The 20,773-nt window shown below is 51.6% G+C and overlaps 2 protein-coding genes across 3 annotated transcripts; both read left to right on the forward strand.

The window, feature by feature from the left end:
* Positions 1 to 3,234: 3,234 nt before the first annotated feature.
* LOC120660829 (probable potassium transporter 17) lies at positions 3,235 to 8,705 on the forward strand. Of its 2 annotated transcripts, none has more exons than XM_039939473.1 (7): positions 3,235 to 3,532; positions 5,733 to 5,955; positions 6,287 to 6,529; positions 6,607 to 6,657; positions 6,754 to 7,067; positions 7,157 to 7,526; positions 7,611 to 8,705. In XM_039939473.1, exons 1-7 carry the CDS (start codon positions 3,419 to 3,421, stop codon positions 8,429 to 8,431), a joined length of 2,136 nt encoding a protein of 711 aa, XP_039795407.1. In that variant the 5' UTR covers positions 3,235 to 3,418; the 3' UTR covers positions 8,432 to 8,705. The 2 variants fall into 2 exon arrangements, with proteins under 2 accessions (XP_039795407.1, XP_039795406.1); XM_039939472.1 differs by lacking the exon at positions 3,235 to 3,532 and adding an exon at positions 4,583 to 4,786.
* Positions 8,706 to 11,197: 2,492 nt separating this feature from the next.
* On the forward strand, positions 11,198 to 13,703 carry LOC120660830. The gene is made up of 5 exons (XM_039939474.1): positions 11,198 to 11,527; positions 11,634 to 11,749; positions 11,895 to 12,039; positions 12,794 to 13,090; positions 13,234 to 13,703. The coding sequence occupies exons 1-5, from the start codon at positions 11,302 to 11,304 to the stop codon at positions 13,563 to 13,565; spliced, it is 1,116 nt and encodes a 371-aa protein (XP_039795408.1). The 5' UTR covers positions 11,198 to 11,301; the 3' UTR covers positions 13,566 to 13,703.
* The last annotated feature ends 7,070 nt before the right edge of the window (positions 13,704 to 20,773 follow it).

Below are 20,773 nucleotides of genomic sequence, written 5' to 3' on the forward strand. Positions count from 1 at the left end.
ACGGCTAGAAAAGTAGTGATACAGGTAAGTAACAAATTACTAATCACATCTCTATGCGACTCTTGTTTGTTGGGTGGCATCCAATGCCCCGGCCCCAACCCTATGCCTTAAAGCCCAAAACTGTTTTGATAGCTTTGCTGAGTAAACCAATACTATGCTTGTGAATGTCCGACATCCACCCTATACAAAAGTGATAGCTGAGGGTACTCTACTTTGGTAAACCTACCACACAACGATCAAAATTTATAGGTGCAGCTATTGGTAAAAGGCATCAAAAACTCAAACTTTTCTGAGGGAAGCTATTCTATCATGATTAAAGCATCCACCATATGTAAAAGCATGAAAGAATAGTATGACAGGAAAATAAACATCACAGGCATATAATCATATTATATTGTGAATAGTATGGCCTCTTGCATCACAATGGGCTCCATCGCCATGGCTCCAAGGTGACCTCCATTGCCATCCGTCCTGTCTTGTGGTGATCATCATCGCCATCATGATTGAAACCTCCATGAAAAGATACTAAGCTACTACATCTAATAGCTAGTGAAATAATTACATGAGGATTCAAACATCACAAGTCGACACGCAGGTCGTTATACAATAATGGTGCAACCTCAACCCGGTTGTGTTAACTTGCGACACGCAGGCCGCACAAATCATCACATAAATCATCACATGACATTGAGGCCATACCATTCACATCACACGCTGCAAAAACAAGTTAGGCGTACGACGTGTTCTACCAAAGTAGCGCTTGGGAAGCCGCTACAGCGAGAAAGCAACGGCGGTCCAACCTCACGGAATTACACAGATCGCATCTATGGAATCCCTATGAAAATCTCATCAGAGTGATCGCATCACCTCAAATCCGAGCCATTCTTAATGCCTCAATTTTCACTAGGTCAATCACCTTGACCGTGCAAACTTTGCACTTGAGAAGACTGCATCTACACATGACCTTGATCTGTTGGTTCAATCTGCTGACTATGCACACAGTTAGTCCCGATGGTGATTCCAGCCGGTAGGGACATGTCGTATGCATAACAGAGAAAGAACACAAACTAATCTTTTGTCACATGCCGCGCAATCAACTCGCTCCAGTTTTAACCCCTTATGACCAATTGATATAATCAAACCGTGCAAAAGTAATAGATCCAATCTACTACAACAACATATCACCTATATGCAAAAGATCCAGACCAAAAACTACGCAACCTGGCTCTGATACCACTGTAGGTAAACGGGTAGGCTACGCTAGCATCACTACCGCATAAACCCAAGATACTTGCGAGTAGAAGATCATAGATCGTTACCACTAGACGCGCAGCGCAGCGGAAGAAGTCGCGCGTCGATGTAGAGGAAGTAGTCGATCACGTCCCACGAACCGAGCTCCTCGTACTTGATCCCAGCAGCCGATCAGCGCAGCAGTCGCAGCAGCGCCTCCACGGAGTCCACACGTACGGGGATGAAACGCCGTGCGTCGGTGTGCTAGCACCGCACGCACGGCAAGGGCGGCGGCCGAGAGAGAGGGAGGGGCGGCGGCTAGGGAGGTGGCGCGGCTCAGGTGATCGCCCCCCTAGCCCCTCCCTCATATATATAGGGCGTACTAATGGGCTTCTATCTCATAGGCCCATTAGTAACTCTAATCCCTCTTGGATCAATATCCACTTGGGCCTTTAAACCGTATTGTGATGATGGGCTCTTGGGCATATCACCAACACCGTTTCCACATTATCTTAACTTTTTTTCTATATCTTATCTTGAACCAAAGTGAAAAGGATCTGTGTGCAGGTGGGCGGCACAAAGGACTACTAGTTGTGTTCCAAGCTAATGAGCACTGACAACGTTTTCAGTTGTCACCCTTTGGTGTGAGCGGCTTTATTTTCTGGTGAAGTCCGTCAGGGAATTAATGTTACTTGCCTTTTTACGCGCAGTGATCCGATCCAATTGTTTTGTCCTGGCCTTTTGCCTCCTCTTCTGCTTCCATAACGGCGTGGCTAGCGGATCGATAGGAGCTTGCTTTATCATAAGCTACATGTGTTCCAAGCTGATGAGCACCGACAACAAACAACGTTGTCAGTTGTCACCCTTGGTGTGAGCAGCTTTATCTTCTTGTGACATCCATTAGGAGATGCTATTTGCCTTTCTGCTTCCATAAGGGCGTGTCCAGCGGGTACATAGGAGCTTACTTTAGCATATAGCCACGTGCCAGTGAGAAGAGGAAAGAGGAGAGAAAAAATCATCGATAGAACGAGCGACTCGCTAGCACACGTTTCCATGACGTCGAGCCAGGGATGCTAGTTGGAGCGTGTGCGTCGCCAGCGAACAGGTACCTTCCACTGTTCTTCGTTTTTTTTCTTTCTTCTTTCTTTCTTCTTCCTTCCCGTCGCCCCCGCCGTCGACCACCTCCTCCGGCTCCGGCGGCCTCCGCCGCCTCTGCCGCCGCCCTCCCTAACCGAGCCCGCCACCGTGCCACGCAGCCACCGTCGCGCCGTCTTCTCCTCGCCCCCGCCGCCGGCCACCTCCCACCAGTTGTCCAGTCCCGGCCGGCCGACGGCGCGGGAGCGCCGTCGCGCCCTCCGCCGGCCAACCCACCTCCACCGCCGGGCCGCCGCCACCCCCGGCCCTCTCATCTATGACCGCGGTGACCATGGAGCCGCCCCCCACGCCTGGCAACCCGGAAACCTAAAGACCGCCGCCTCCCGCCACCACTCAGCCGGGCCGCTCCACCCACTCCCTAGCCGCCCCCTCCCCCTCCTCCAACTCCAGCTCACCCGGCCGGCAGCGGCGGAGACGTAAGGAATTCGCGTTGAGCCCCATAGACAGCGTGTGCCCAGCGGCTGGCGTGGTCGCCTGGTCGGGCGAAGCTCGGCCTCCGGGGCGTGTCCGGCGCAGGGCGGAGCTCCGCCACCGCAACTATTCAAGTTATGGTTTCAACTGCGAACTGTTCATTGATGATCCACAGGCGGCAACTATTCCACTTCTGGGTTTTCCCCCCTTTTTTCTCCTTGTTTTTTATTCAACGCTAAACTTTAACTGATCTAGATGTTTGTGTTCCCGGTGGAGAGGAGTGGGCCGCCGGCCCATGAGCGTGGGTACCACTACCACACGAGGGCCGGGACCGTATCGTTCACACACGCGCGGAGTAGGCCCGCCGCCGCCATCGCGGCGCGCGTCGCCTTTTTCCTATTCCTCCTCCGCCACAAGACCACAGGGCACAACCAGGGCCGCTCGGTCGCTATAAAGGCTGGCGACTCCCACGGTCCCACCAGCCTCGCGCCGTCGCGCCCGCGTGTGGTGGTGGTCTGTAGGCGGCTGTAGCACACTAGGCCAGGCCGGCGCCCCTTCTGTTTCGGCTCGGCCCCCTGGCGCGGCGCGCGGCGCTCTCCTCCGCTCCATCCGGCTGCCGGACATGACGACCGGGGCCCGATCGGATCTCGAGGCGGGCCACGTTAGCTCCCGGCGCCGCGGCGCGTCAGCGGCCTCGACCCCGGCCACGGCCGGCCTGGAGCAGGCGGAGGCGGAGGTCAGTGCGCACGCGAAAACCTCGCCCGCCTTCCTTCCATCTCTCTAGTCTCCACTCTACCTAGGACGTATGTACTCCATCTGATTTTCGTTTTTCAAAAAACACTCCACCTGATTTCCTTTTTGTTTTCACTCGGGTCTTCGTAAAACACTCGCGATCTTCGTCTCTCTGTCCTGCTCGTCTTGCCAGAAAGCAGAGTCGTCGAGCCCTCTTTACAAGTTCAGGCATTAGCATGGGCATGGCTCCTTTTACTGTTTCATCCATCCGTTGGAGACTGCATGAGAGAATAAGCATCTCGGTTCCTGTCTGCATCTGCATGTACTCCGGCTGTTTGGCGATATTCTTTTTGAACGAAAATTGTTAGGCGATTTTCAGTTTCAGTGACGGAAATCATGATTGTGATGTGCACGGGTGGGACTAATTTACGGTCGACCGTAATCTGGGCTCCATACGGTCGATTCCTTTGTCCGAATGACCTCACGTCACGTCACCAAGTCTTGTTGCCAGCTCCTGTAAAACAAACTGCCATGACACATTTGTATATTATAAAAACTAGGCTAACTTGTATAAATAAAACAATAATTAACCAAACTTATACAAACAATTCTAAACAAAGCTTTGAGAAAAAATTAAAAGAGAAAATACTATAAACAAAAAGATTTCGTAAATTTTTAGACTAGAATATTTTGAGGTCAATAATTTTGAAAGAAAAATTGTGGTGCCAAATTTTTGTACAAGTAAAAATTTAGGAGCCAAAAAATCTAGCAAAAAAAATCTGAGAGAAAATTTGGAGAAAACTATTTTGACAAAAACATTTCAGGATAAAATAGTTAAAGAAGCAAAAATGTTAAAGACAAAAAATAGAACACATACGTAAAAGTTAGAAAAAAAAGAAGATAAAAAAGTGGAGTTGGAAGAGTTTGCACACTGGCCCCACGTCACGTGCACGGGCAGCGCACATCGACCGCTGGGGACCGGTCGCCCGCAAAACCAGTATTGGGCGTCTTTAGGCAAATCCTATAGAGCTTGCGTTTGGTTTACGGTTCCTTTGACGGTGACACTGGCATGAGGAAGGGAATCGAGACCCAGAGGTGCCCGTGCAAACCGAGCTGCCAGCGTGATCTTGGAACTCTCAACTCCAGCCGCGCGCGATCGATAGTTCTGCGCGTCATCAGGCCGCCCCCCCTAACACTGACAACGAATGACCTTATCGCTTTGCTCCTTGCGGTCAGCAGCAGCTCCTTGCTCTTTGTGGTCAGCAGCTCTGATTTTCTGCTACCTTCCGGTGCCGTAGAGGCGTAGACTGGTATTATTTGCCTTCTTTTTTCGCGGTGATCCAGTTGTTTGTCGTGGGGCGTGGAAATCAGATCAGGGAAACCTTTGCCCATCTTCCGCCTCCATTATTTGTGCTAGAATAGTCAGCATCCTTTTTGGGGGTTTTAGCATGCTAAATAAGGCCACTCTATTGCTTCTGGTCCCCGTTTACTGTTTAACATCAAGATGTGAAATTTGTCAGCATCTGTACTCTTTTGTCACTGATGTGATGGCACCTTTTAATCGTAGATTTCATCAGAGGCCGTGTTGATCTGTAGTATTCTTTCCCTGCTCACTGCGATTCACTGCGACTAGATCTCTTAGAAAAGACTCTTGACCAGGGTTCTTTAGCATCCCGGTCTCAAAAAATACTAGCTGTATTCTTTTTAAGAATAAAAAACATGATATAATTTGCACTGGTGGTTCCTGGACGCAGTATGCATTTAAACACATGCAGTTACTAACTAGATTTCGCCTCTTCCGTTTGCACTAGTCCTGACAACTTGCTGATGACAGAGGATCTTGCTGATGACAGAGATCTTGCTGATGATAGACAAGTTTATAATTCACGATTTGATATTTGCCATGTTGTTTAAGTCACTGGTCGTAGCAAACACACCGGTGTCCACAATTATCGTTAACGACATAGATTTCCACATGGGCAAAATGTTGTTTGATCTTCACAATCAATGAAGGACTTCGGGGGGGCTGTGGACTTTGACTAGTTATTAGCTCGCATACAGATAGTTGGATAGTTGGTTGCATTATATGATAACTGTGGTGAAGTGCATGATGTGTATCTTTCTTATTTGGGTTTCCAGGAAGAAAGTTGAACTGATAACTTTCTGGTTCGGTATGCTAAATGTCTTGTCTCAACTCTGAGCAGGGTGGCAATATCCGCAAAGATCTATTCCTTGCTTACAAGACTCTCGGTGTTGTGTTCGGTGGCCTCGTCACATCTCCCCTTTATGTTTATCCCTCAATGAACTTGGCATCTCCCACAAAAGATGACTACATGGGGTTATACAGCATAATGTTTTGGACTCTTACTTTGATTGGTGTCGTCAAGTATGTAGGCATAGCACTCAATGCAGACGATCATGGTGAAGGTAACTACCGTGCTGTTGCTGCCTTTCTACTTTTGAAGTTTATGGCCATGTTAGAAGACGATCTGGCATTTGAGACCTTATATCTAATTTAGATAACTTTCATCTTTAGTGTATATATATAGAAAGAGGATTGCATTAATTCTATGTGCTCTGCAGTCCAATATAGATACTGTGATCTATTACCACCCAGACAAATTATTTGATGAACTGAAATGAAGGCCTGATATTAGGAGAGACGCTGTTGTTTCTAGAAAAAAGACTTTTTTTACTGATAGTTCGAATATTACTCTGCACTATCCATGTAATAATTGCTAAGAAAATTTTCTTGTAGGTGGTACATTTGCCATGTATTCTCTGTTGTGCAGGCATGCCGATATAGGCATACTTCCTTCCAAAAAGGTGCATTCCGAAGAAGAGCCTCTGATTCACACTCAGTCTGCAGTAGATAGAAGGCCTAGTTGGCTAGGGAAGTTCTTTGAGCGAAGCATAACAGCTAGAAGAGTACTTCTGTTCATGGCAATACTGGGGATGTGCATGCTCATTGGGGATGGCATACTCACTCCTGCTATTTCAGGTTTGCCCTCATGCTTAAGGTAATCTATATTTGTGATCCCAGCTATACCTGACACTTCATTCTTTGCCTCTTTTCAGTATTATCAGCTATCAATGGACTAAGAGAGCCATTTCCTTCTGTCAGCAAGCGTAAGTAGTTTGACAGCTGTAACCAAGGAGTCACGGCAACAATCTTTCTGATAATGGCATTACTTATATACTGATCCTTTCCTTTGAATCTCCCAGCTGTAGTGGAAGCCTTGTCAGCTGCGATTCTTATCGGCTTATTCTTGCTGCAAAAGTATGGGACTTCAAAAGTGAGCTTTCTGTTCTCACCGATCATGGCAGCATGGACTTTCACCACTCCGATCATCGGCGTGTATAGCATTGTTCGTTACTATCCTGGTATCTTCAAAGCCATTTCGCCTCATTATATTGTCCGCTTCTTCCTGAGAAATAAAAAGGAAGGGTGGCGCATGCTCGGTGGAACTGTTCTATGCATCACAGGTGCTGAAGCTATGTTTGCAGACCTTGGCCACTTCAGCAAGAAGGGTATTCAGGTTATTTTCATCAACATTACAAGCTTGAATTTCTTTCCTTGTGAACTGTTCATGGTACGGTCAGTTAAACGCTATGTTTTCTTTTTCAGATAGCATTTCTGTTTAGCATATATCCTTCCCTGGTCCTTACATATGCTGGGCAAACGGCGTATCTGATCAACAATGTCAATGACTTCAGTGATGGGTTCTACAAATTTGTCCCTCGCCCTGTTTACTGGCCCATGTTCGTCATTGCGACGCTGGCAGCAATCGTCGCAAGCCAATCCTTGATCTCTGCGACATTTTCAGTCATCAAGCAATCGGTTGTCCTGGACTGCTTCCCACGCGTCAAGGTGGTGCACACGTCTCAGCACAAAGAAGGGGAGGTTTACTCCCCGGAAACCAATTACATCCTCATGGTACTGTGCGTCGGTGTCGTGCTAGGCTTCGGCGCCGGAAATTCGATCGGCAACGCATTCGGTAAGTGCATCCTGCAGAATGCGGCATGTGCCGGTATGCAACCGCTTTGTTCCTGAAGGAACTGATGCGTGATTGTCACCGCAGGTGTTGTGGTGATCATGGTCATGCTCATAACCACAATCATGCTCACTCTGGTGATGATCATCATATGGAGAACACCCCCTGCTCTTGTCGCCCTGTACTTCGTCCCCTTCTTCATCATGGAAGGGGCCTACGTCAGCGCCGTCTTCACCAAGATCCCTGAGGGCGGCTGGCTCCCCTTCGCGGTGTCCATGATCCTGGCGCTGATCATGTTCGGCTGGTACTACGGCAGGCAGCGCAAGGCGGAGTACGAGATGGCGAACAAGGTGACCGTGGAGCGCCTCGGCGAGCTCCTGGCCAGGCCGGAGGTCCAGCGGGTCCCCGGGCTGTGCTTCTTCTACAGCAACATCCAGGACGGGCTCACCCCGGTCCTTGCTCACTACATCAAGAACATGAGCTCGCTGCACGCGGCCACGGTGTTCGTCACGCTGCGGTACCTGCTGGTGGCCAAGGTGGACGAGCGGGAGAGGATCCTCGTCCGGAGGCTGGGGCCCGGCGGGGTGTACGCCTGCACCGTCCAGTACGGGTACGCCGACAGCTTTCGCGGCGACGACCTCACCGCGCAGGTCACGAGCCGCCTGCGGCAGCACGTCGAGGCGGAGGCGGGCGCGGAGGAGGCCGCGCGGCTGGAGGCGGCGTGGAAGGCCGGCGTGGTGCACGTCCGGGGTAAGATGAGGTTCTACGTGGGCGACGACGCCGGGTGGTTCGACAAGGTCATGCTCGGGTTCTACGAGTTCCTCCACGGCATCTGCCGCTCCGCGCTGCCGGCGCTCGGGACGCCGCTGCAGCGGCGGGTTGAGATCGGCATGATGCACAAGGTCTGATCGACCCGGTTATCACTTATCAAGTTATCAGTGCCCATCGATGGAATGGGGCAACGGGCACTGTAACTAAAAGAGTATGCAAGATCATATATAACGATTCAAATATCGTGCCCATGGATGGCATGCAGTAGTGTATAAGTAGTTCAAACATGAAAACGTAGTCAAATTTGAAGCGTGGCAATGGAAGGCCAGGAAATTTGATCTTGGCCAGGATTCACATGGCGTGTCATTGGGTGGAAAACAGTAAGGAACCTCGTGTTGTTTGTCAGTGGTACGAGTTCGGCATCGTTTGTCTGCGTCCGTAGCAGTGCTTTCTGGTTACATGATTCAAACTAGAACAGGGGGATGCAAAAAGGTGGCCATCAGTTTCGTGCCCTGAGGACAATTTACATCCCATCAGCTAGCTGTTCTTGGGTGGTGCCGGAAACAAAGCCTAGCTAGGTCGTCCCTTTGCTTGCCTTTGACGTCCAGTCGCAGAAACAGCTATCTAGCGGATGGCCAAATAAGCCTCGGTTCGCATTGCTCCCTGCCGTGAAGTGAAGCTGAAGCTCAAACCGTCCTCCCCTGTTGTAGGGCGCGCGGGCTGTTCCTCTCTGGCAATCAGCGTTCGATGGCAGAATTTGACAGTGAGATTTGCCTGCCTTGGGATCAGCTGTCTGGTTGCTGGAGTTGGTGAACTCTCGGTGTTTCTCGAGCAACATGGCAGATTCAGTAACCCGTTTAGCTCATGGAGCTCACTGATTCATTCATATGAGCTTCAGCGTCATGGAGACTGACCGAGGTAGGAGACAAGTAGGTACAACGGGAACAGCAAAGCTCGCCGGGCATGATTGGTGGGGAAATCAGGCTCCGACAGGGACGGAAAAAGCGAGCAAAAGGCAGAGATACTGTCCGCACCGGAATTGTACGTCTTTTCGTCGCCACATATTGTGCGCTCACTCACTGCATGCGGTCCTCTCTCTTTTGTTTTCTTTTTTTTTTGGCGAAATCTTCGGCCTCGATTTTATTACGTGGAGCCCGTTCCCCTTGGATTTGTCTCACCTCTCGCCTTATGATGGGCCGTAATAATTCAGCCCACCGCCTAAGCAAAGCAGCAGCGAGCGTTGAGGGAAAAGGAAAGGGAGAGGTCCCCGGACGAGAGAGAAAGAGAGATTAGCTTAGCCCCGACCGAGTTGGCCACCAAACCCTGGGTTTCTGATAGTAACCTTTAGAAAAAGAGGAGCTTCTGTGGGGGTAAAGACGGGGCAAAGGAGGGCTCGGATCAAATCTGTGCAGTAGTTTCAGTGGGAACGCCTGGTCCCAAACACTTTCAAACCTGTAATTCTACTCAGCAACGACTACTATGTCACTCGTTCATATCGTCATTGCTAGTTAATCACGGATACTGGTTCAAACTGAAACTCATGTGGAGCTCGAAAATGGCCGGGGAGAAAAACCGTTACTGTCTTTTCGGCGCAGGTATTCTGGGCCTGTGCCCGCTGGCGTCTTCGGCGGGGTGAAAAAATGCTGGTGCTGATCCTACTCCTACAGTCACTCGGGCGCTTTTCAGTTTTCGCCCTCTGACCAGTGATCTCACTAGAGCAATGGCCACCGGCAGCGCGCTTTGACCTGCTTGTAACTGACACCAAAACGTATAGAAACCGGGGCGTAAGCAGCGCAACAAACTTGCAGCCCCGCACATCGTCATTCTTTAAACGACGAGGGGATCAATAGGGGGAGACTTTTGGGCCGAAAAATCGAAAAGAAAAATGATTAGCGAGCAAGCATGTGATGGGGGGGAAAAAGATGCCGAGCCCTGAGCTGACTAAACGAAACCTGCACCAGTACTAGTACTACTAAATTGCAGGCGAGGCCTCTGCCGACAATTTTCGATCCGGCCGCCACGCCTGGTTCTCGATTCCCAGGAACAAACCGATGGGATCAGCACTGGAAACAAAAGCAGGTCCGGATCAGCCCGAGAGGAAGAAAGAGATCGAAAGCGTAGAAACAAAACAAGAGGGAGGACCGGAGGAGGAGGAACAAAGCGGCGGCACGGGAAGAACATAACGAATCACGACGAGAAAGAGCGCGCCCGCCGGCTCTCTCGCAAGTCGCAACCACCCTCGCCTTTTGCTTTCGTGGCTTCGCTTGGACTTTGGTACTCGTCTACTCAACCCCACCCCGTATCCTCTTTTTTATTTCTTTATTTCTTTTGCCTTGTTAGTAGTATTATCTTAACCGGCGCCCAACAAGTCGCCTCCAGCCAGCAAAAGTAAGGCCTCGTTTAGTTGTGCGTGTAAAGTTTTTGAAATAAATTTTTTTCACATTTAAATAATTAAACATAGACTAATCACAAAACTAATTGCAGAACTCGTCTGTAAACCACGAGACGAATCTAATGAGCCTAATTAATCTATCATTAGTGCATAGTTACTGTAGTAATTTAGTGTCTAATCATGATCTAATTAAGCTCATTAGATTCGTCTCGTAATTTACAAGAAAACTATGTAATTAGTTTTTCATTTCGTTTAGATTTAATACTCCATGCATGTAAGATTCCTCTTCGATGTGATAGTTTTGGAATTTTTGAATTTTACAACTAAATAAGGGGTAAGTAAACCAAAGCACGTACATAAACAAGTGACGCTGTCACGCTGCTGCACGGTAACACAGGCGTTGTTGTTTGGTAACAGAGTATAGAGTGGCGGTGGACTTGACATGCTACGAGTCGCTAGGCTGCACGCTTTTGTTCGCTTTCCACGGCGAGGCCCTTGCTATTTAAGCACGCGGGGCTGTGTCTCGAATCTCGACCCACACTTCTCGCTCCGCTCTTCGTCGCACTCCCTCTCCCTCTCTCTCGGAGTCTCGGTCGGGGTCTCTCTCGCCGCACCATGGAGACGGCGCAGGAAAGGGAGGTGCAGCTGCTGCAGGGCAGGCAGGCGTGGCCGTTCCACGCGATGGGGATGGGGGTGGCGTCGGCCGGCGGCGGCTGCTTCGACGGCTACAGCACCGGCGGCGACTGCTTCTTGCTCGGGTGGGAGCAGCAGCAGCCGGCGCCGGCGGCATTCGGCTGCTTCGGCCTCCTCGCCGCCGACGTGCACGACCTCTTCCCACTCTGTACGTACGAACCTGCCGGCCAGTCATTCCTCCTCGTTTGTGTTTCCTCCCCCAGTTCGCTGTCCGGACCAGTCTCTGACCCCCGTCGCTGGCTCCCTGCGTGCAGTCGCGGGCATGGAGTCGCCGCGGGCGGTGGTGCCCTCCTCCTCGGCGCTGGCTGCCGCCCCGCCGGCGCACGACGCGGTGGCCGCGGTCCCCGGCGAGCTCGACGACCTCCTCCTGGTACGTGACGCGCCAAGGGTCAAAACGCACACCATGACCAAGCTCGTCGCCACTCGTCAGCCGCAGCACATCCTACCTGTGCCTCCTCTGAATTTACTCTGCCCATTACATTAAACCACCCCTTGGGTGCTCTCGGCTCCTGCAGAACTTCTGGGACGCGAGCTGCCACGACGGCGACGTGGGCGGGCAGCGGCACGACGACGCCTTCAATTCCACCTGCGAGCAGGCGACGACGACCTGCCCCGCCGCTGCCGCTGCCGCTGCCACCGCCACCAACTCCTTCTTCCACTGTGAGCTCCCCCGCGCCCGTTTGAATGAACAAACAATGAAAGAAACCCCTCGGCTCCGCTCCGCTCCCCCCCCCCCCCCCCCCCCCCCCCCCCCCGTGTCCGGATTGATCGAATTTCGCCTGCCAGTTTTAGGTCTCTGTACTCTTGCTGGCCCCGCGCGCTCGCCTACATCACCTTGGGCAGGCAAGGTCGTAGAGCTAAGCGTTAAACAATGGCGCCTTGTCAATGCGTGCTGGAGCGTTGCCAGTTGCCACTTGGGGAACGGGGGCGCGGGCCCCGCCGGGGATTAGCGGCCCGGCACGTACTAATTGCCACGGCCCCCATGATTCCTGCATGGATTGGTCAGCATTATTAAAACCATTATAGTATTTAACTTCAAAAAAATTAAAATCATTATTACTGGATTAATATAATATTGTTATTGTTTTTAAGAACGATGAATATTATTGTTATAGGTGTAGACTTGTAGTATTAGTAGTTATATGAGAATTATGAGCTGCTGCAAATGAGCATGATGCCTGAGTCTGACTTGCAGAGCGAGCGGGCAGGCAGGCAAGACAGGGCGCGTCTTTTGAAGAAAAGACACGTCTGGGTTCTACGTGTTTAGATTTGTACCAGTGCCGCCCCAGATTCTAGTCCTACTTACTACTGAATTACTACCGCTAATCTAATCTAATCTAATCTTCTTCGTCACGTCTCATTTTTTTAGTCCCAGTTGATGATTGGCGACTAATGAACCCCTCGTGTCCTGCAGACGACGATGGCGACGACCCCTTGAGCTCCATTTTCGGCACCGGGCCCACGCCGCAGCCCGCGGAGAAAGCGGTGGTGTTCCAGGCCCCCGCCGCAGAGCCCCTCCTCAGCTCGTCCTCCTCCAACTCCAACTGCCGCGGGGCCCCGCGCGCCGGCGACGCTGGCGGGGCCCGGGCGCACGCTCAGGGCCCCGCGGCCACGCCGACGCCGACGCCGGGCGCCGCGCGGGCGCAGACCCCGCCGCTGCCGAGGAGCTCCGGCACCTCCACCCCGTCGCTGAAACGCGCGACACGCGAAGGTGCGGCCGGGTCTCGTCTTGCCATCACGCGCATGCGCATTGCACAGTTGGTCAGAGTTGAGTTGCGTTGAGTTTGTCTTTGAGACCCAATCATTCTGCTCGTGCTGACAACCGACGTGGCTCTCGATCCTTTTTGGCTTCAGAAGCAGAGTCGGCGGTGGAGCGCGGCCAGAGCGAGAGCAGCAAGCGGCGGAGGACGGCGGCGGCGGCACCAGCAGCAGCGCCGGCGGGGGTGCTGTGCCCGTTCGCGCTGCTGAAGCCCGACGGCCTGGACGGCGGCGCGACGCTGGCGGACATCAACGCGCGCATCCTGATGCGGCCCGCGCGCCCCGTCCGGCACCCCGTGGGCGAGTTCGCGTGCGCGCCGCGGGTGTCCGCCGACCAGCCCGGCATCTCCGGCAAGGCCGTGTCCAGCTTCACGCGCCTGCACACCCCCGGCCGCGGCACCATCACCATCATAAGGACGCGAGGCTAGCGGCACAGCTGCTGATGCTGATGTAGATTAGCTATCCTGGCTAAGTGACTGGACCTCCCTGCTGCAATGCCGTGTAAATTACATGACGAGTAACTTGTAAATCGAACGAATAAATCTGATCTTCCAATGTTTTCCTCCTGCGTGCGCCCGGAAAACAAAAATCTTTTGCTCAGGGAGAGGGAGGAACTGAATCAATCTGCCAACTTTCGTTGGGATCGTTCGGCTGGCGCTGGCAGGGGCAAAGCTGGGCTCCTCCTGCTGCGGCGCCCGTAGACAAACAGGTGGTGCTACGGCCACTTACATTCCCAAAAGCTGGAGGCAGCTGCCTTTCCTTTTTGTCTGCACAGGCCAGCGTGGGCCCCGCCCGCCTGCCGCTGCCATCGCACACATGCCTGCTTCCAGTAGCAGTTGGGGTTGAGTTTTTTTTTCGAGAGAGGAAATGCTAGCTCAAACGCCAGCTTCGAGTTCGAGCTCGAGCTGGGCTGCCTGTCTGCCTCGCCGATCTCCACGCATGGCGCGGCGTCGTTGGCTGGTCGATGCCGGCGCGCGGCGCCGCGACAAGGCGGGCGCCGATTAAAAACGCCGGGGCGGGGGGGGGGGGGGGGGGGGGTGCGGCGGGGCGGGGGCGGTGGGGGACTTTTTGACCCGGCGCGCCTTGTTGCTTGCGAGGCCCAGACATCCAGACACGCCCGCGCTCGTGTACGCCTCGGACGGGATTTGTTGCACGACTGCGCGAGGAGGAGATGAGCAGACCCTGTGAGTCTGTGAGCGGCGAGCCCGTCCACGCGTATGAGGCTCGCGCAGGCTTTGCCGCGCTTGTTGGGTTTCGTTTTAGCCGTGTCCGGCAAAGAGAATATACGGACCCGGGGTAAAGACGGCGTAGAGCAGGACAGAACAAATCACCAGGCTAAAGCAACGCGAGGTGAAGAAGGTTAAAAACAAAAGAGAAAGAGAGAGATGAGTGTTTGTTTGTTTTTTGAAAAGCTTAGAGCGTTTTGAACTTTTAATTTTGAGGGAGTGAAATTAAAGCCATGCACGAATCGGCGAAGGAGCATCCGAGCATCTGGTTCTTGGGTAGCTAGGCGCAGGCCGCGAGCCAAAGCCCCCGTCCAAAGAGCAAAGTGCAGCGGCTCCATCATTGTGGCCGCGCAAAAGCGCAGCAAAGCATGGCTCACTCGCCCAGCCCTCTTCTTCGGCTCTCATGCATATGCATGGCTAGGCCTTGGCTGGGCGCACTGTAGAGTGCTAGTAGCAGACGGCGCAACGCGACCTTAGCTTGAAAGCGATCAGTACCAGTTCAAAAAAAAAAACAGAGACAAGAAACAAAGTGGAATTTAAATGGTGCGGTGTGGTAATATTTTTTTTTTGTGGGTCGATGAGATCGAACCAAAGACAGGCTGAATGATGACTAGACGTACAGGATTGTTCGTACCACCGTATACTGTCCTGGCTGTTTACGTGGCGGCGGCTGGGTGCAGCGTAGCGTAAAATCTTTGTAAGCCGTATATTTTTGTAACCTTTTTATCACTAGATAAATGATCAAGCGTACATCATGACCAAAAGTCAGACATATATTTTGAGTTTTTTGACATTTAGGAATGGAGGGAAGGGGTAACTAACATTGCATTGTTAGAAACCGAGAGCGGAAATTAGTATTCCGTCACATACCACGAACAAAGAAGAAAAGACAAACTTTTGAATCGAGGCACTTATATATCCCCCGGCGTTTGGTAAAGATCTCGACTCTCGAGATCCAGGAAAATAAAGTGGCCGGAGCAAAAGACCGGCCGAATGATGGCGCGACGCACACCAAGGTCAACAAGGAGTGGGTGAGGGTATACGTACGACGACGTACCGTCGCCTACCGTCGTGTTCGGGAGAAAAACGGGTATCATCTCGTCTCTGATCCTGGGGTTGTTTGGATAGAAGGGATGGGTTGTTTGGATAGAAGGGATAATCCTTAGCCCTCACTTTTTTTAAATTTGAAAAGAGACTACGCTCTGCTTATATTGAAAGTAGGTTCGATACAAAACTACGGAAACCGGTTAACCAGATAAGAACTTTTACAACGCAAATAACCAACACACTAGAGTTCAACGATATCCGACGAAACTGTAACCAACGGAACGTAGTCCTTAAGCCAGTTTCCTATCTTCAGCATCGTTTCCGCCAACTTCGCTTGATCATTCTGCATGCATCTAAACATGTGGGATAATTTTGAGCTAAAATGGATTATCCCTCTCAAAATTCTTAGCCGCTTCAAAAGGTTATAATGGAGCTAATTTTGCATGGTTCCCATAAAAAGGTGAGTATGCACATACAGCTAGACATGAGAATGGAAGAGAGAGGGTGGGCATTAGCTCATGTATCCAAACAAACCACCTTGGTCTAATCTTTAGTCAATTCAAGACTAAATATTATCTCTCAAAATTATCCATGGGCTAATATTCCAAACAGAGCTATGGACCTCGTGTGTAAACGAATGGCAATTAATTAAGCCCCTCCTCTAAAAAAACAAATGGGGAAAATGTAGGCATGCATGCGTGCATGTTGATCGACGAAGCTTGCTTGGCGATCCGGTCGGTAGTCAAGGCGGCGGTCGTTGTTAAGCTAAGCCCCCGTGGCGGCGGCACCAAACGATCGGCCGGTCGGCGGGGAGAGGGAGGGGCGCGCGGGTTGGTGCCTCGTAAATACTCTGCGTGGGGGCACTGTCGTGTCGCCAAAGTTAGGGCAGGCATGACATGAATTAAAGCCCCCAACGGCTGCTCATCTCTAGTGCTAGTACTACTACTCCCATGCATGCATGGGCCATCTCGACCGGTCGCCTTATCAGGACCGGGCGCCTTTTTGTGCGACCAACCCAGGGAACAAAAGTTATTCAAGGGACTCGTGATCTCGCAACTAAGCAGCGTGTGAATGCGATGTCCAGGACATTACGAGGACAATAATTCGGTCCTCATCAGAATCTCTGCATAGTAGTCGTTTGGTAGGGCTACGTTACATGTATACACCTGCAATCCCGCGAGAAGAAAAGGAACTGCTTGAAACAATGCAGGTCAAATTCGCGCTCTATTTTTATTAACATGTTGTATTAGGTTTGTCATAAGTCAAACTGGCAAACTCTGACCAAACTTATAGAAAGAAATAACAACATTTACAATACCAAATTTATTTTATTGAATCCACATGAAGTATATGTTGATAGTGCGTACTAGTATGCTGGATAGTATAATTGTTGCTATATTTACCCATATATTTGGTCAAAAATAGATAAATTTGATTTAAGACAAACCAAATACGACATATATAAATAAAAACGGACAGAGTATTTTGCATGGCTTACTGTTCTGCTCATAACCGTGTGCGTGCCTGTGTGCTTTTCAACTGTTTTCTGCCTGCTAACAGTACCTGTAGCTTTTTTTTTCCTGAAAATGATCAAGAACTGCAGGTATAGCATAGATTTGCCTTTTGAAACAATCTAATGCAGATTTCGTTTTTGAAACGTTCTGACATGACGTGCACAATTGCAGCTAGTCGAGGTCAGAAAAAGGTCGAGCTGGCTGAAAATTCGCTGCACGCACGCGCACGGTCGCCAGCAGCTTGATGATGCACAAATGAGGCGCTGGCGCTCGCTGCTGCTTAAGATGACTAATCATTAGCTTCCGTACATGGGAGCTTAGCGAAGCGATGCTTCGTGCTCTCTGATCTGCCACACCCGCCTCTCGTGTTAGAGCGGGATGCCTGCTAACACTCCTAAGGCAATGCACGCAGGGATGACAACCTTGCCACATCAGTCACTGCGTGACCACTGTGCGCACCTCTGCCCGCCCGCCCATCACTCTCCATCTGTGCCCGCTGCTAGCTGCTGCCGCCTCCCTCATTCACCCGGAAGTCAAACCACAGCTTTCTTCCCCCGGTAATCCGGTGCGGGCCCGCACAATTTTTCGAAATGGCCCGTGTCAATCATTGCCTGCCGCTGTAATCAGTAACTGCCTCCGTCCCCTTCCCCGCGGAACGGAGACCGACACGGGCGTGCTCGCAGAGGCGATCGAGCAGCGTTGGCGGCGTCGCAATAAGTCAAACAGTTTCGATTGCGCCGGCCGGCCGGCGAGTAACGCAGCTGCTGCTACTGCGTCAGCTCGTCGCCGAAGGGCGAAAGGGACGGAGCCGCGTGCGGCGTCCGCGGGCCGGGCCGGGTCAGTTTTGGGGTGGGTATCGGCTCATGCGCGTGATCAATGCGCGGCATCGTACGTGCCTGGCCGTACAGGGGGGTTACGAGAGCGGCAACGCGCCGCTTGGTTTAATTCGGACTCGGCGCCGGCGGCCACCCAACGCCGCGCCATCATCATGCGCCTGGGCCTCCTCCGATCCGGCCGCCGGCCGGCCGGCGCGCGCGTTCGATCTCGGCGGGCGCGCGCGCGCGCGAGGAGGTGGACGCCACACCACGCCGAGCGCCGGCGCCGGCGCCGGAGCGTGCGCGTTTACTTCTCGTGACAGCATTTGCGGCGCGCGCCTACCCGGCCCTGGCCGCGGGTGGGTTGGTCGGTCGCATCGCCGACGCCGATCTGCGTGCGACGGACGGCCAGCAATGAGCGATCGGCGATCGTGGATCGATCAATGCGTGCGCGCGCGGGCACGGCTTTGGTTTTTTACTGCCTTGTCGCCCCGGAGAGCGGCCGTGCACTTATGCTCGGTGGCGCGGGCCGTGGGTGGACACTATACGTGTTGGCCCTGTTGGGTGCATGTACATGTACGCTGCTTTTGTCTCGAGCAGTGTACGCTCCGCTGGCACTGTGCAGGGGCGCCGTAGCGCCGCACTGTTCCGGCAGCGCGTCGACGACGCGAACCGCGGAACCATGGGGGTTGTGTCCAAACAGTTGGCCGTACGTGTTGCTGTGCCCTTTTCGATCCACGGTGGATCAGTGGTGCGGTTGTGTATTCTAACTCTTTACCACGGCATGGATCACGGGGGATCGTGCTGCTGCTGCATCACTCGATCATAGTTCTACACGTACGGATCCTCCATGTATTACCACGATCCTGAAAAAAGGGAAACTTTATGAAAGCCGTGGCATGCGATGATGTGCGTACCGTACCCGATCAGAACCGTCTTGAAAAAAAAAACAAAAAAGGGTACTACGATAGCAGCCTTGTTGCCGCAAACTCCGAACGCGAGTGCGCTCAGCACGCACCAGGCAGCACCAGGGTTAACCGAACCATCGGTAACCGGTCCGGTTTGACCGGTTACCGGTCAAACCGGTCCGGCCCGGTACCGGTTCGGTCCGGTATGAAACCGGTCCAAATTCAAAATTTAAATTTGAATTCAAAAAATGGAAAATTCCCAAAAAAAATTCTAAAAATACTTCAAGGTGCAATAAATCTAATGGTGTCAAATTTTCTCCAAAATTCGTTCATTTAGTATGGTTTACGGAATTTATAAGTTAAATAAAAAAAGAAAAAGAAAAAAAGCCGCGGCCCATTAAGGGCCCATCGCGTTGCAGCGTTCATTTAACCTGGCGTCCGAGAACCAGAAGGCTCACTCGCGTCTCCCTCATCCGCTCCCCCCTCAGTGAGTCCAGTCCGCCGCCAGAAGTCGCCGACCGCCGCCCTTCGCCGGCTAGCCGCCCTCAGCTCCCGGCTAACCGGTCTCCCCAATCGGTAAGCCGGACCGGTAGCAGATCTACCGGTCCCGTCCGGTTAGCCGCCCGGGGAGGCCGGTTTACCGGCCTGGAGAGGCGGTAAGCCTCCAATTAGCGCCGGTAAGCCGCGGTCAGGTTAGGTATTTTTTTCCTAGGATTTAGGTGTATTTAGATGTTTTGTTTTAGGATTTAGGTGTATGACTTAGGTATATTTAGAATTTAGGAAAGATTTATTTATATTACATGATTTTTTGCACTATGTAGTAGGTTTTAGCTAGATTTAATTTAGGTGTATTAGATGATTTTTGACACTATAACTTAGGTAGGAGTAAGAATATTAGATGATATATTTTTGTTGTGCATGTATGCAGATAGACAATGGCAAGCAGAGATGTTGTATGGGAACACGGTGAAAATCTTTATCCCGGATGGCGATGTAACTATTGTCGTACGCAGAAAGGAGGAGGTGGTGCGACTAAATTGAAACAACATTTGGCTGGTCGCGGGGCAGAGGTGATCCATTGCAGGAATGTGCCACCTGATGTGCGGGACTTCTTTCAGCGTGAGTTGGATAGGGCAAAGAAGGCAACTGTTGACCGGGCCCGAGAGAGGTTGAGACGGGAGAAGGCTGCAGCAGAGGGAAACTATCCCGGTGATGAAGAAGATGAGGAGGCTCAGGTGCAGCGTGCCATGGATCTATCGAGAGCGGAAGCAGAGTTCCGATGGGGGGTGGAACAGAGAGGAGGTGCATATGAGCGTGGAGGGGGTAGTGGTTCGACGAGGGGGAATGTTATGCAGAGGATGTTTCGAAAGTCCACTTCGCAGCGGGAGAGTCCTGTGGTGGAGGACTATAACTTGGCAGCCGGTGGGAGAAGAGGAATGACACAACCAAGGATTGATACAGGCTCCTGGACGCAGAAGGGTAAAAACGCAAAGGAAGCTATTGGTAAAGCTTGGTCAAAGTTTTTCCATATTGCAGGAGTACCTGTAAGACAGGCTGACAGTCCATACTTTATCAGCGCGGTCAGGGAGACACAGAAGTGGGGTAAATTTTCTTTCATTGCAATGATACCTATAAGCTTACATTTTTGTATCTTATGATTTTCATATGGTTGCAGGTGAAGGTATCGCATCACCCACTGGACGGGATATTGATGGCAAGTACCTTGATCAGAATGAGCAAGGCTTGAAGACGAGGTATGTAAAGTTTCAGAAAGACTGGCCCTTATTTGGCATCACGTTGATGTGTGATTCATGGACTGGTCCGACGAGGATGATTGTCATCAACTTTTTGATATATTGCAATGGGGTCATGTGGTTCCATAAGTCTATTGATGTGACTGGAAGAACTCAAGATGCTGTATATTTGTTCAAGGTAGTCCCTCAACCTATTCCATTCACATTGTGTATGTTTTGTCATGTTACTAAACAATCCGTCTTCCATTGCAGGAGATTCGAAAAGGTGGTGGAAGAGATTGGACCGGAGAATGTCGTGCACGTAGTCATCGACAACGGCTCGAACTACAAAAAAGCATGCAATGAACTACTAAGTGACGTGTATGACCACAT

This window comes from Panicum virgatum, chromosome 2N (genome assembly GCF_016808335.1).
Source record: "Panicum virgatum strain AP13 chromosome 2N, P.virgatum_v5, whole genome shotgun sequence".
In the NCBI taxonomy this organism is placed as follows: Eukaryota; Viridiplantae; Streptophyta; class Magnoliopsida; order Poales; family Poaceae; genus Panicum; species Panicum virgatum.

Excerpts from the sequence above, each read along its gene's own strand:
- LOC120660829 (XM_039939472.1), top strand. The coding sequence starts at position 4,598 with ATGAGGAAGGGAATCGAGACCCAGAGGTGCCCGTGCAAACCGAGCTGC. Across the intron at positions 6,658-6,753 it reads ATTTCCTTCTGTCAGCAAGC|CTGTAGTGGAAGCCTTGTCA; the intron begins GTAAGTAGTTTG and ends TGAATCTCCCAG. Across the intron at positions 7,527-7,610 it reads TTCGATCGGCAACGCATTCG|GTGTTGTGGTGATCATGGTC; the intron begins GTAAGTGCATCC and ends TTGTCACCGCAG.
- LOC120660830 (XM_039939474.1), top strand. The coding sequence starts at position 11,302 with ATGGAGACGGCGCAGGAAAGGGAGGTGCAGCTGCTGCAGGGCAGGCAG. Across the intron at positions 11,750-11,894 it reads AGCTCGACGACCTCCTCCTG|AACTTCTGGGACGCGAGCTG; the intron begins GTACGTGACGCG and ends CGGCTCCTGCAG. Across the intron at positions 13,091-13,233 it reads GAAACGCGCGACACGCGAAG|AAGCAGAGTCGGCGGTGGAG; the intron begins GTGCGGCCGGGT and ends TTTTGGCTTCAG.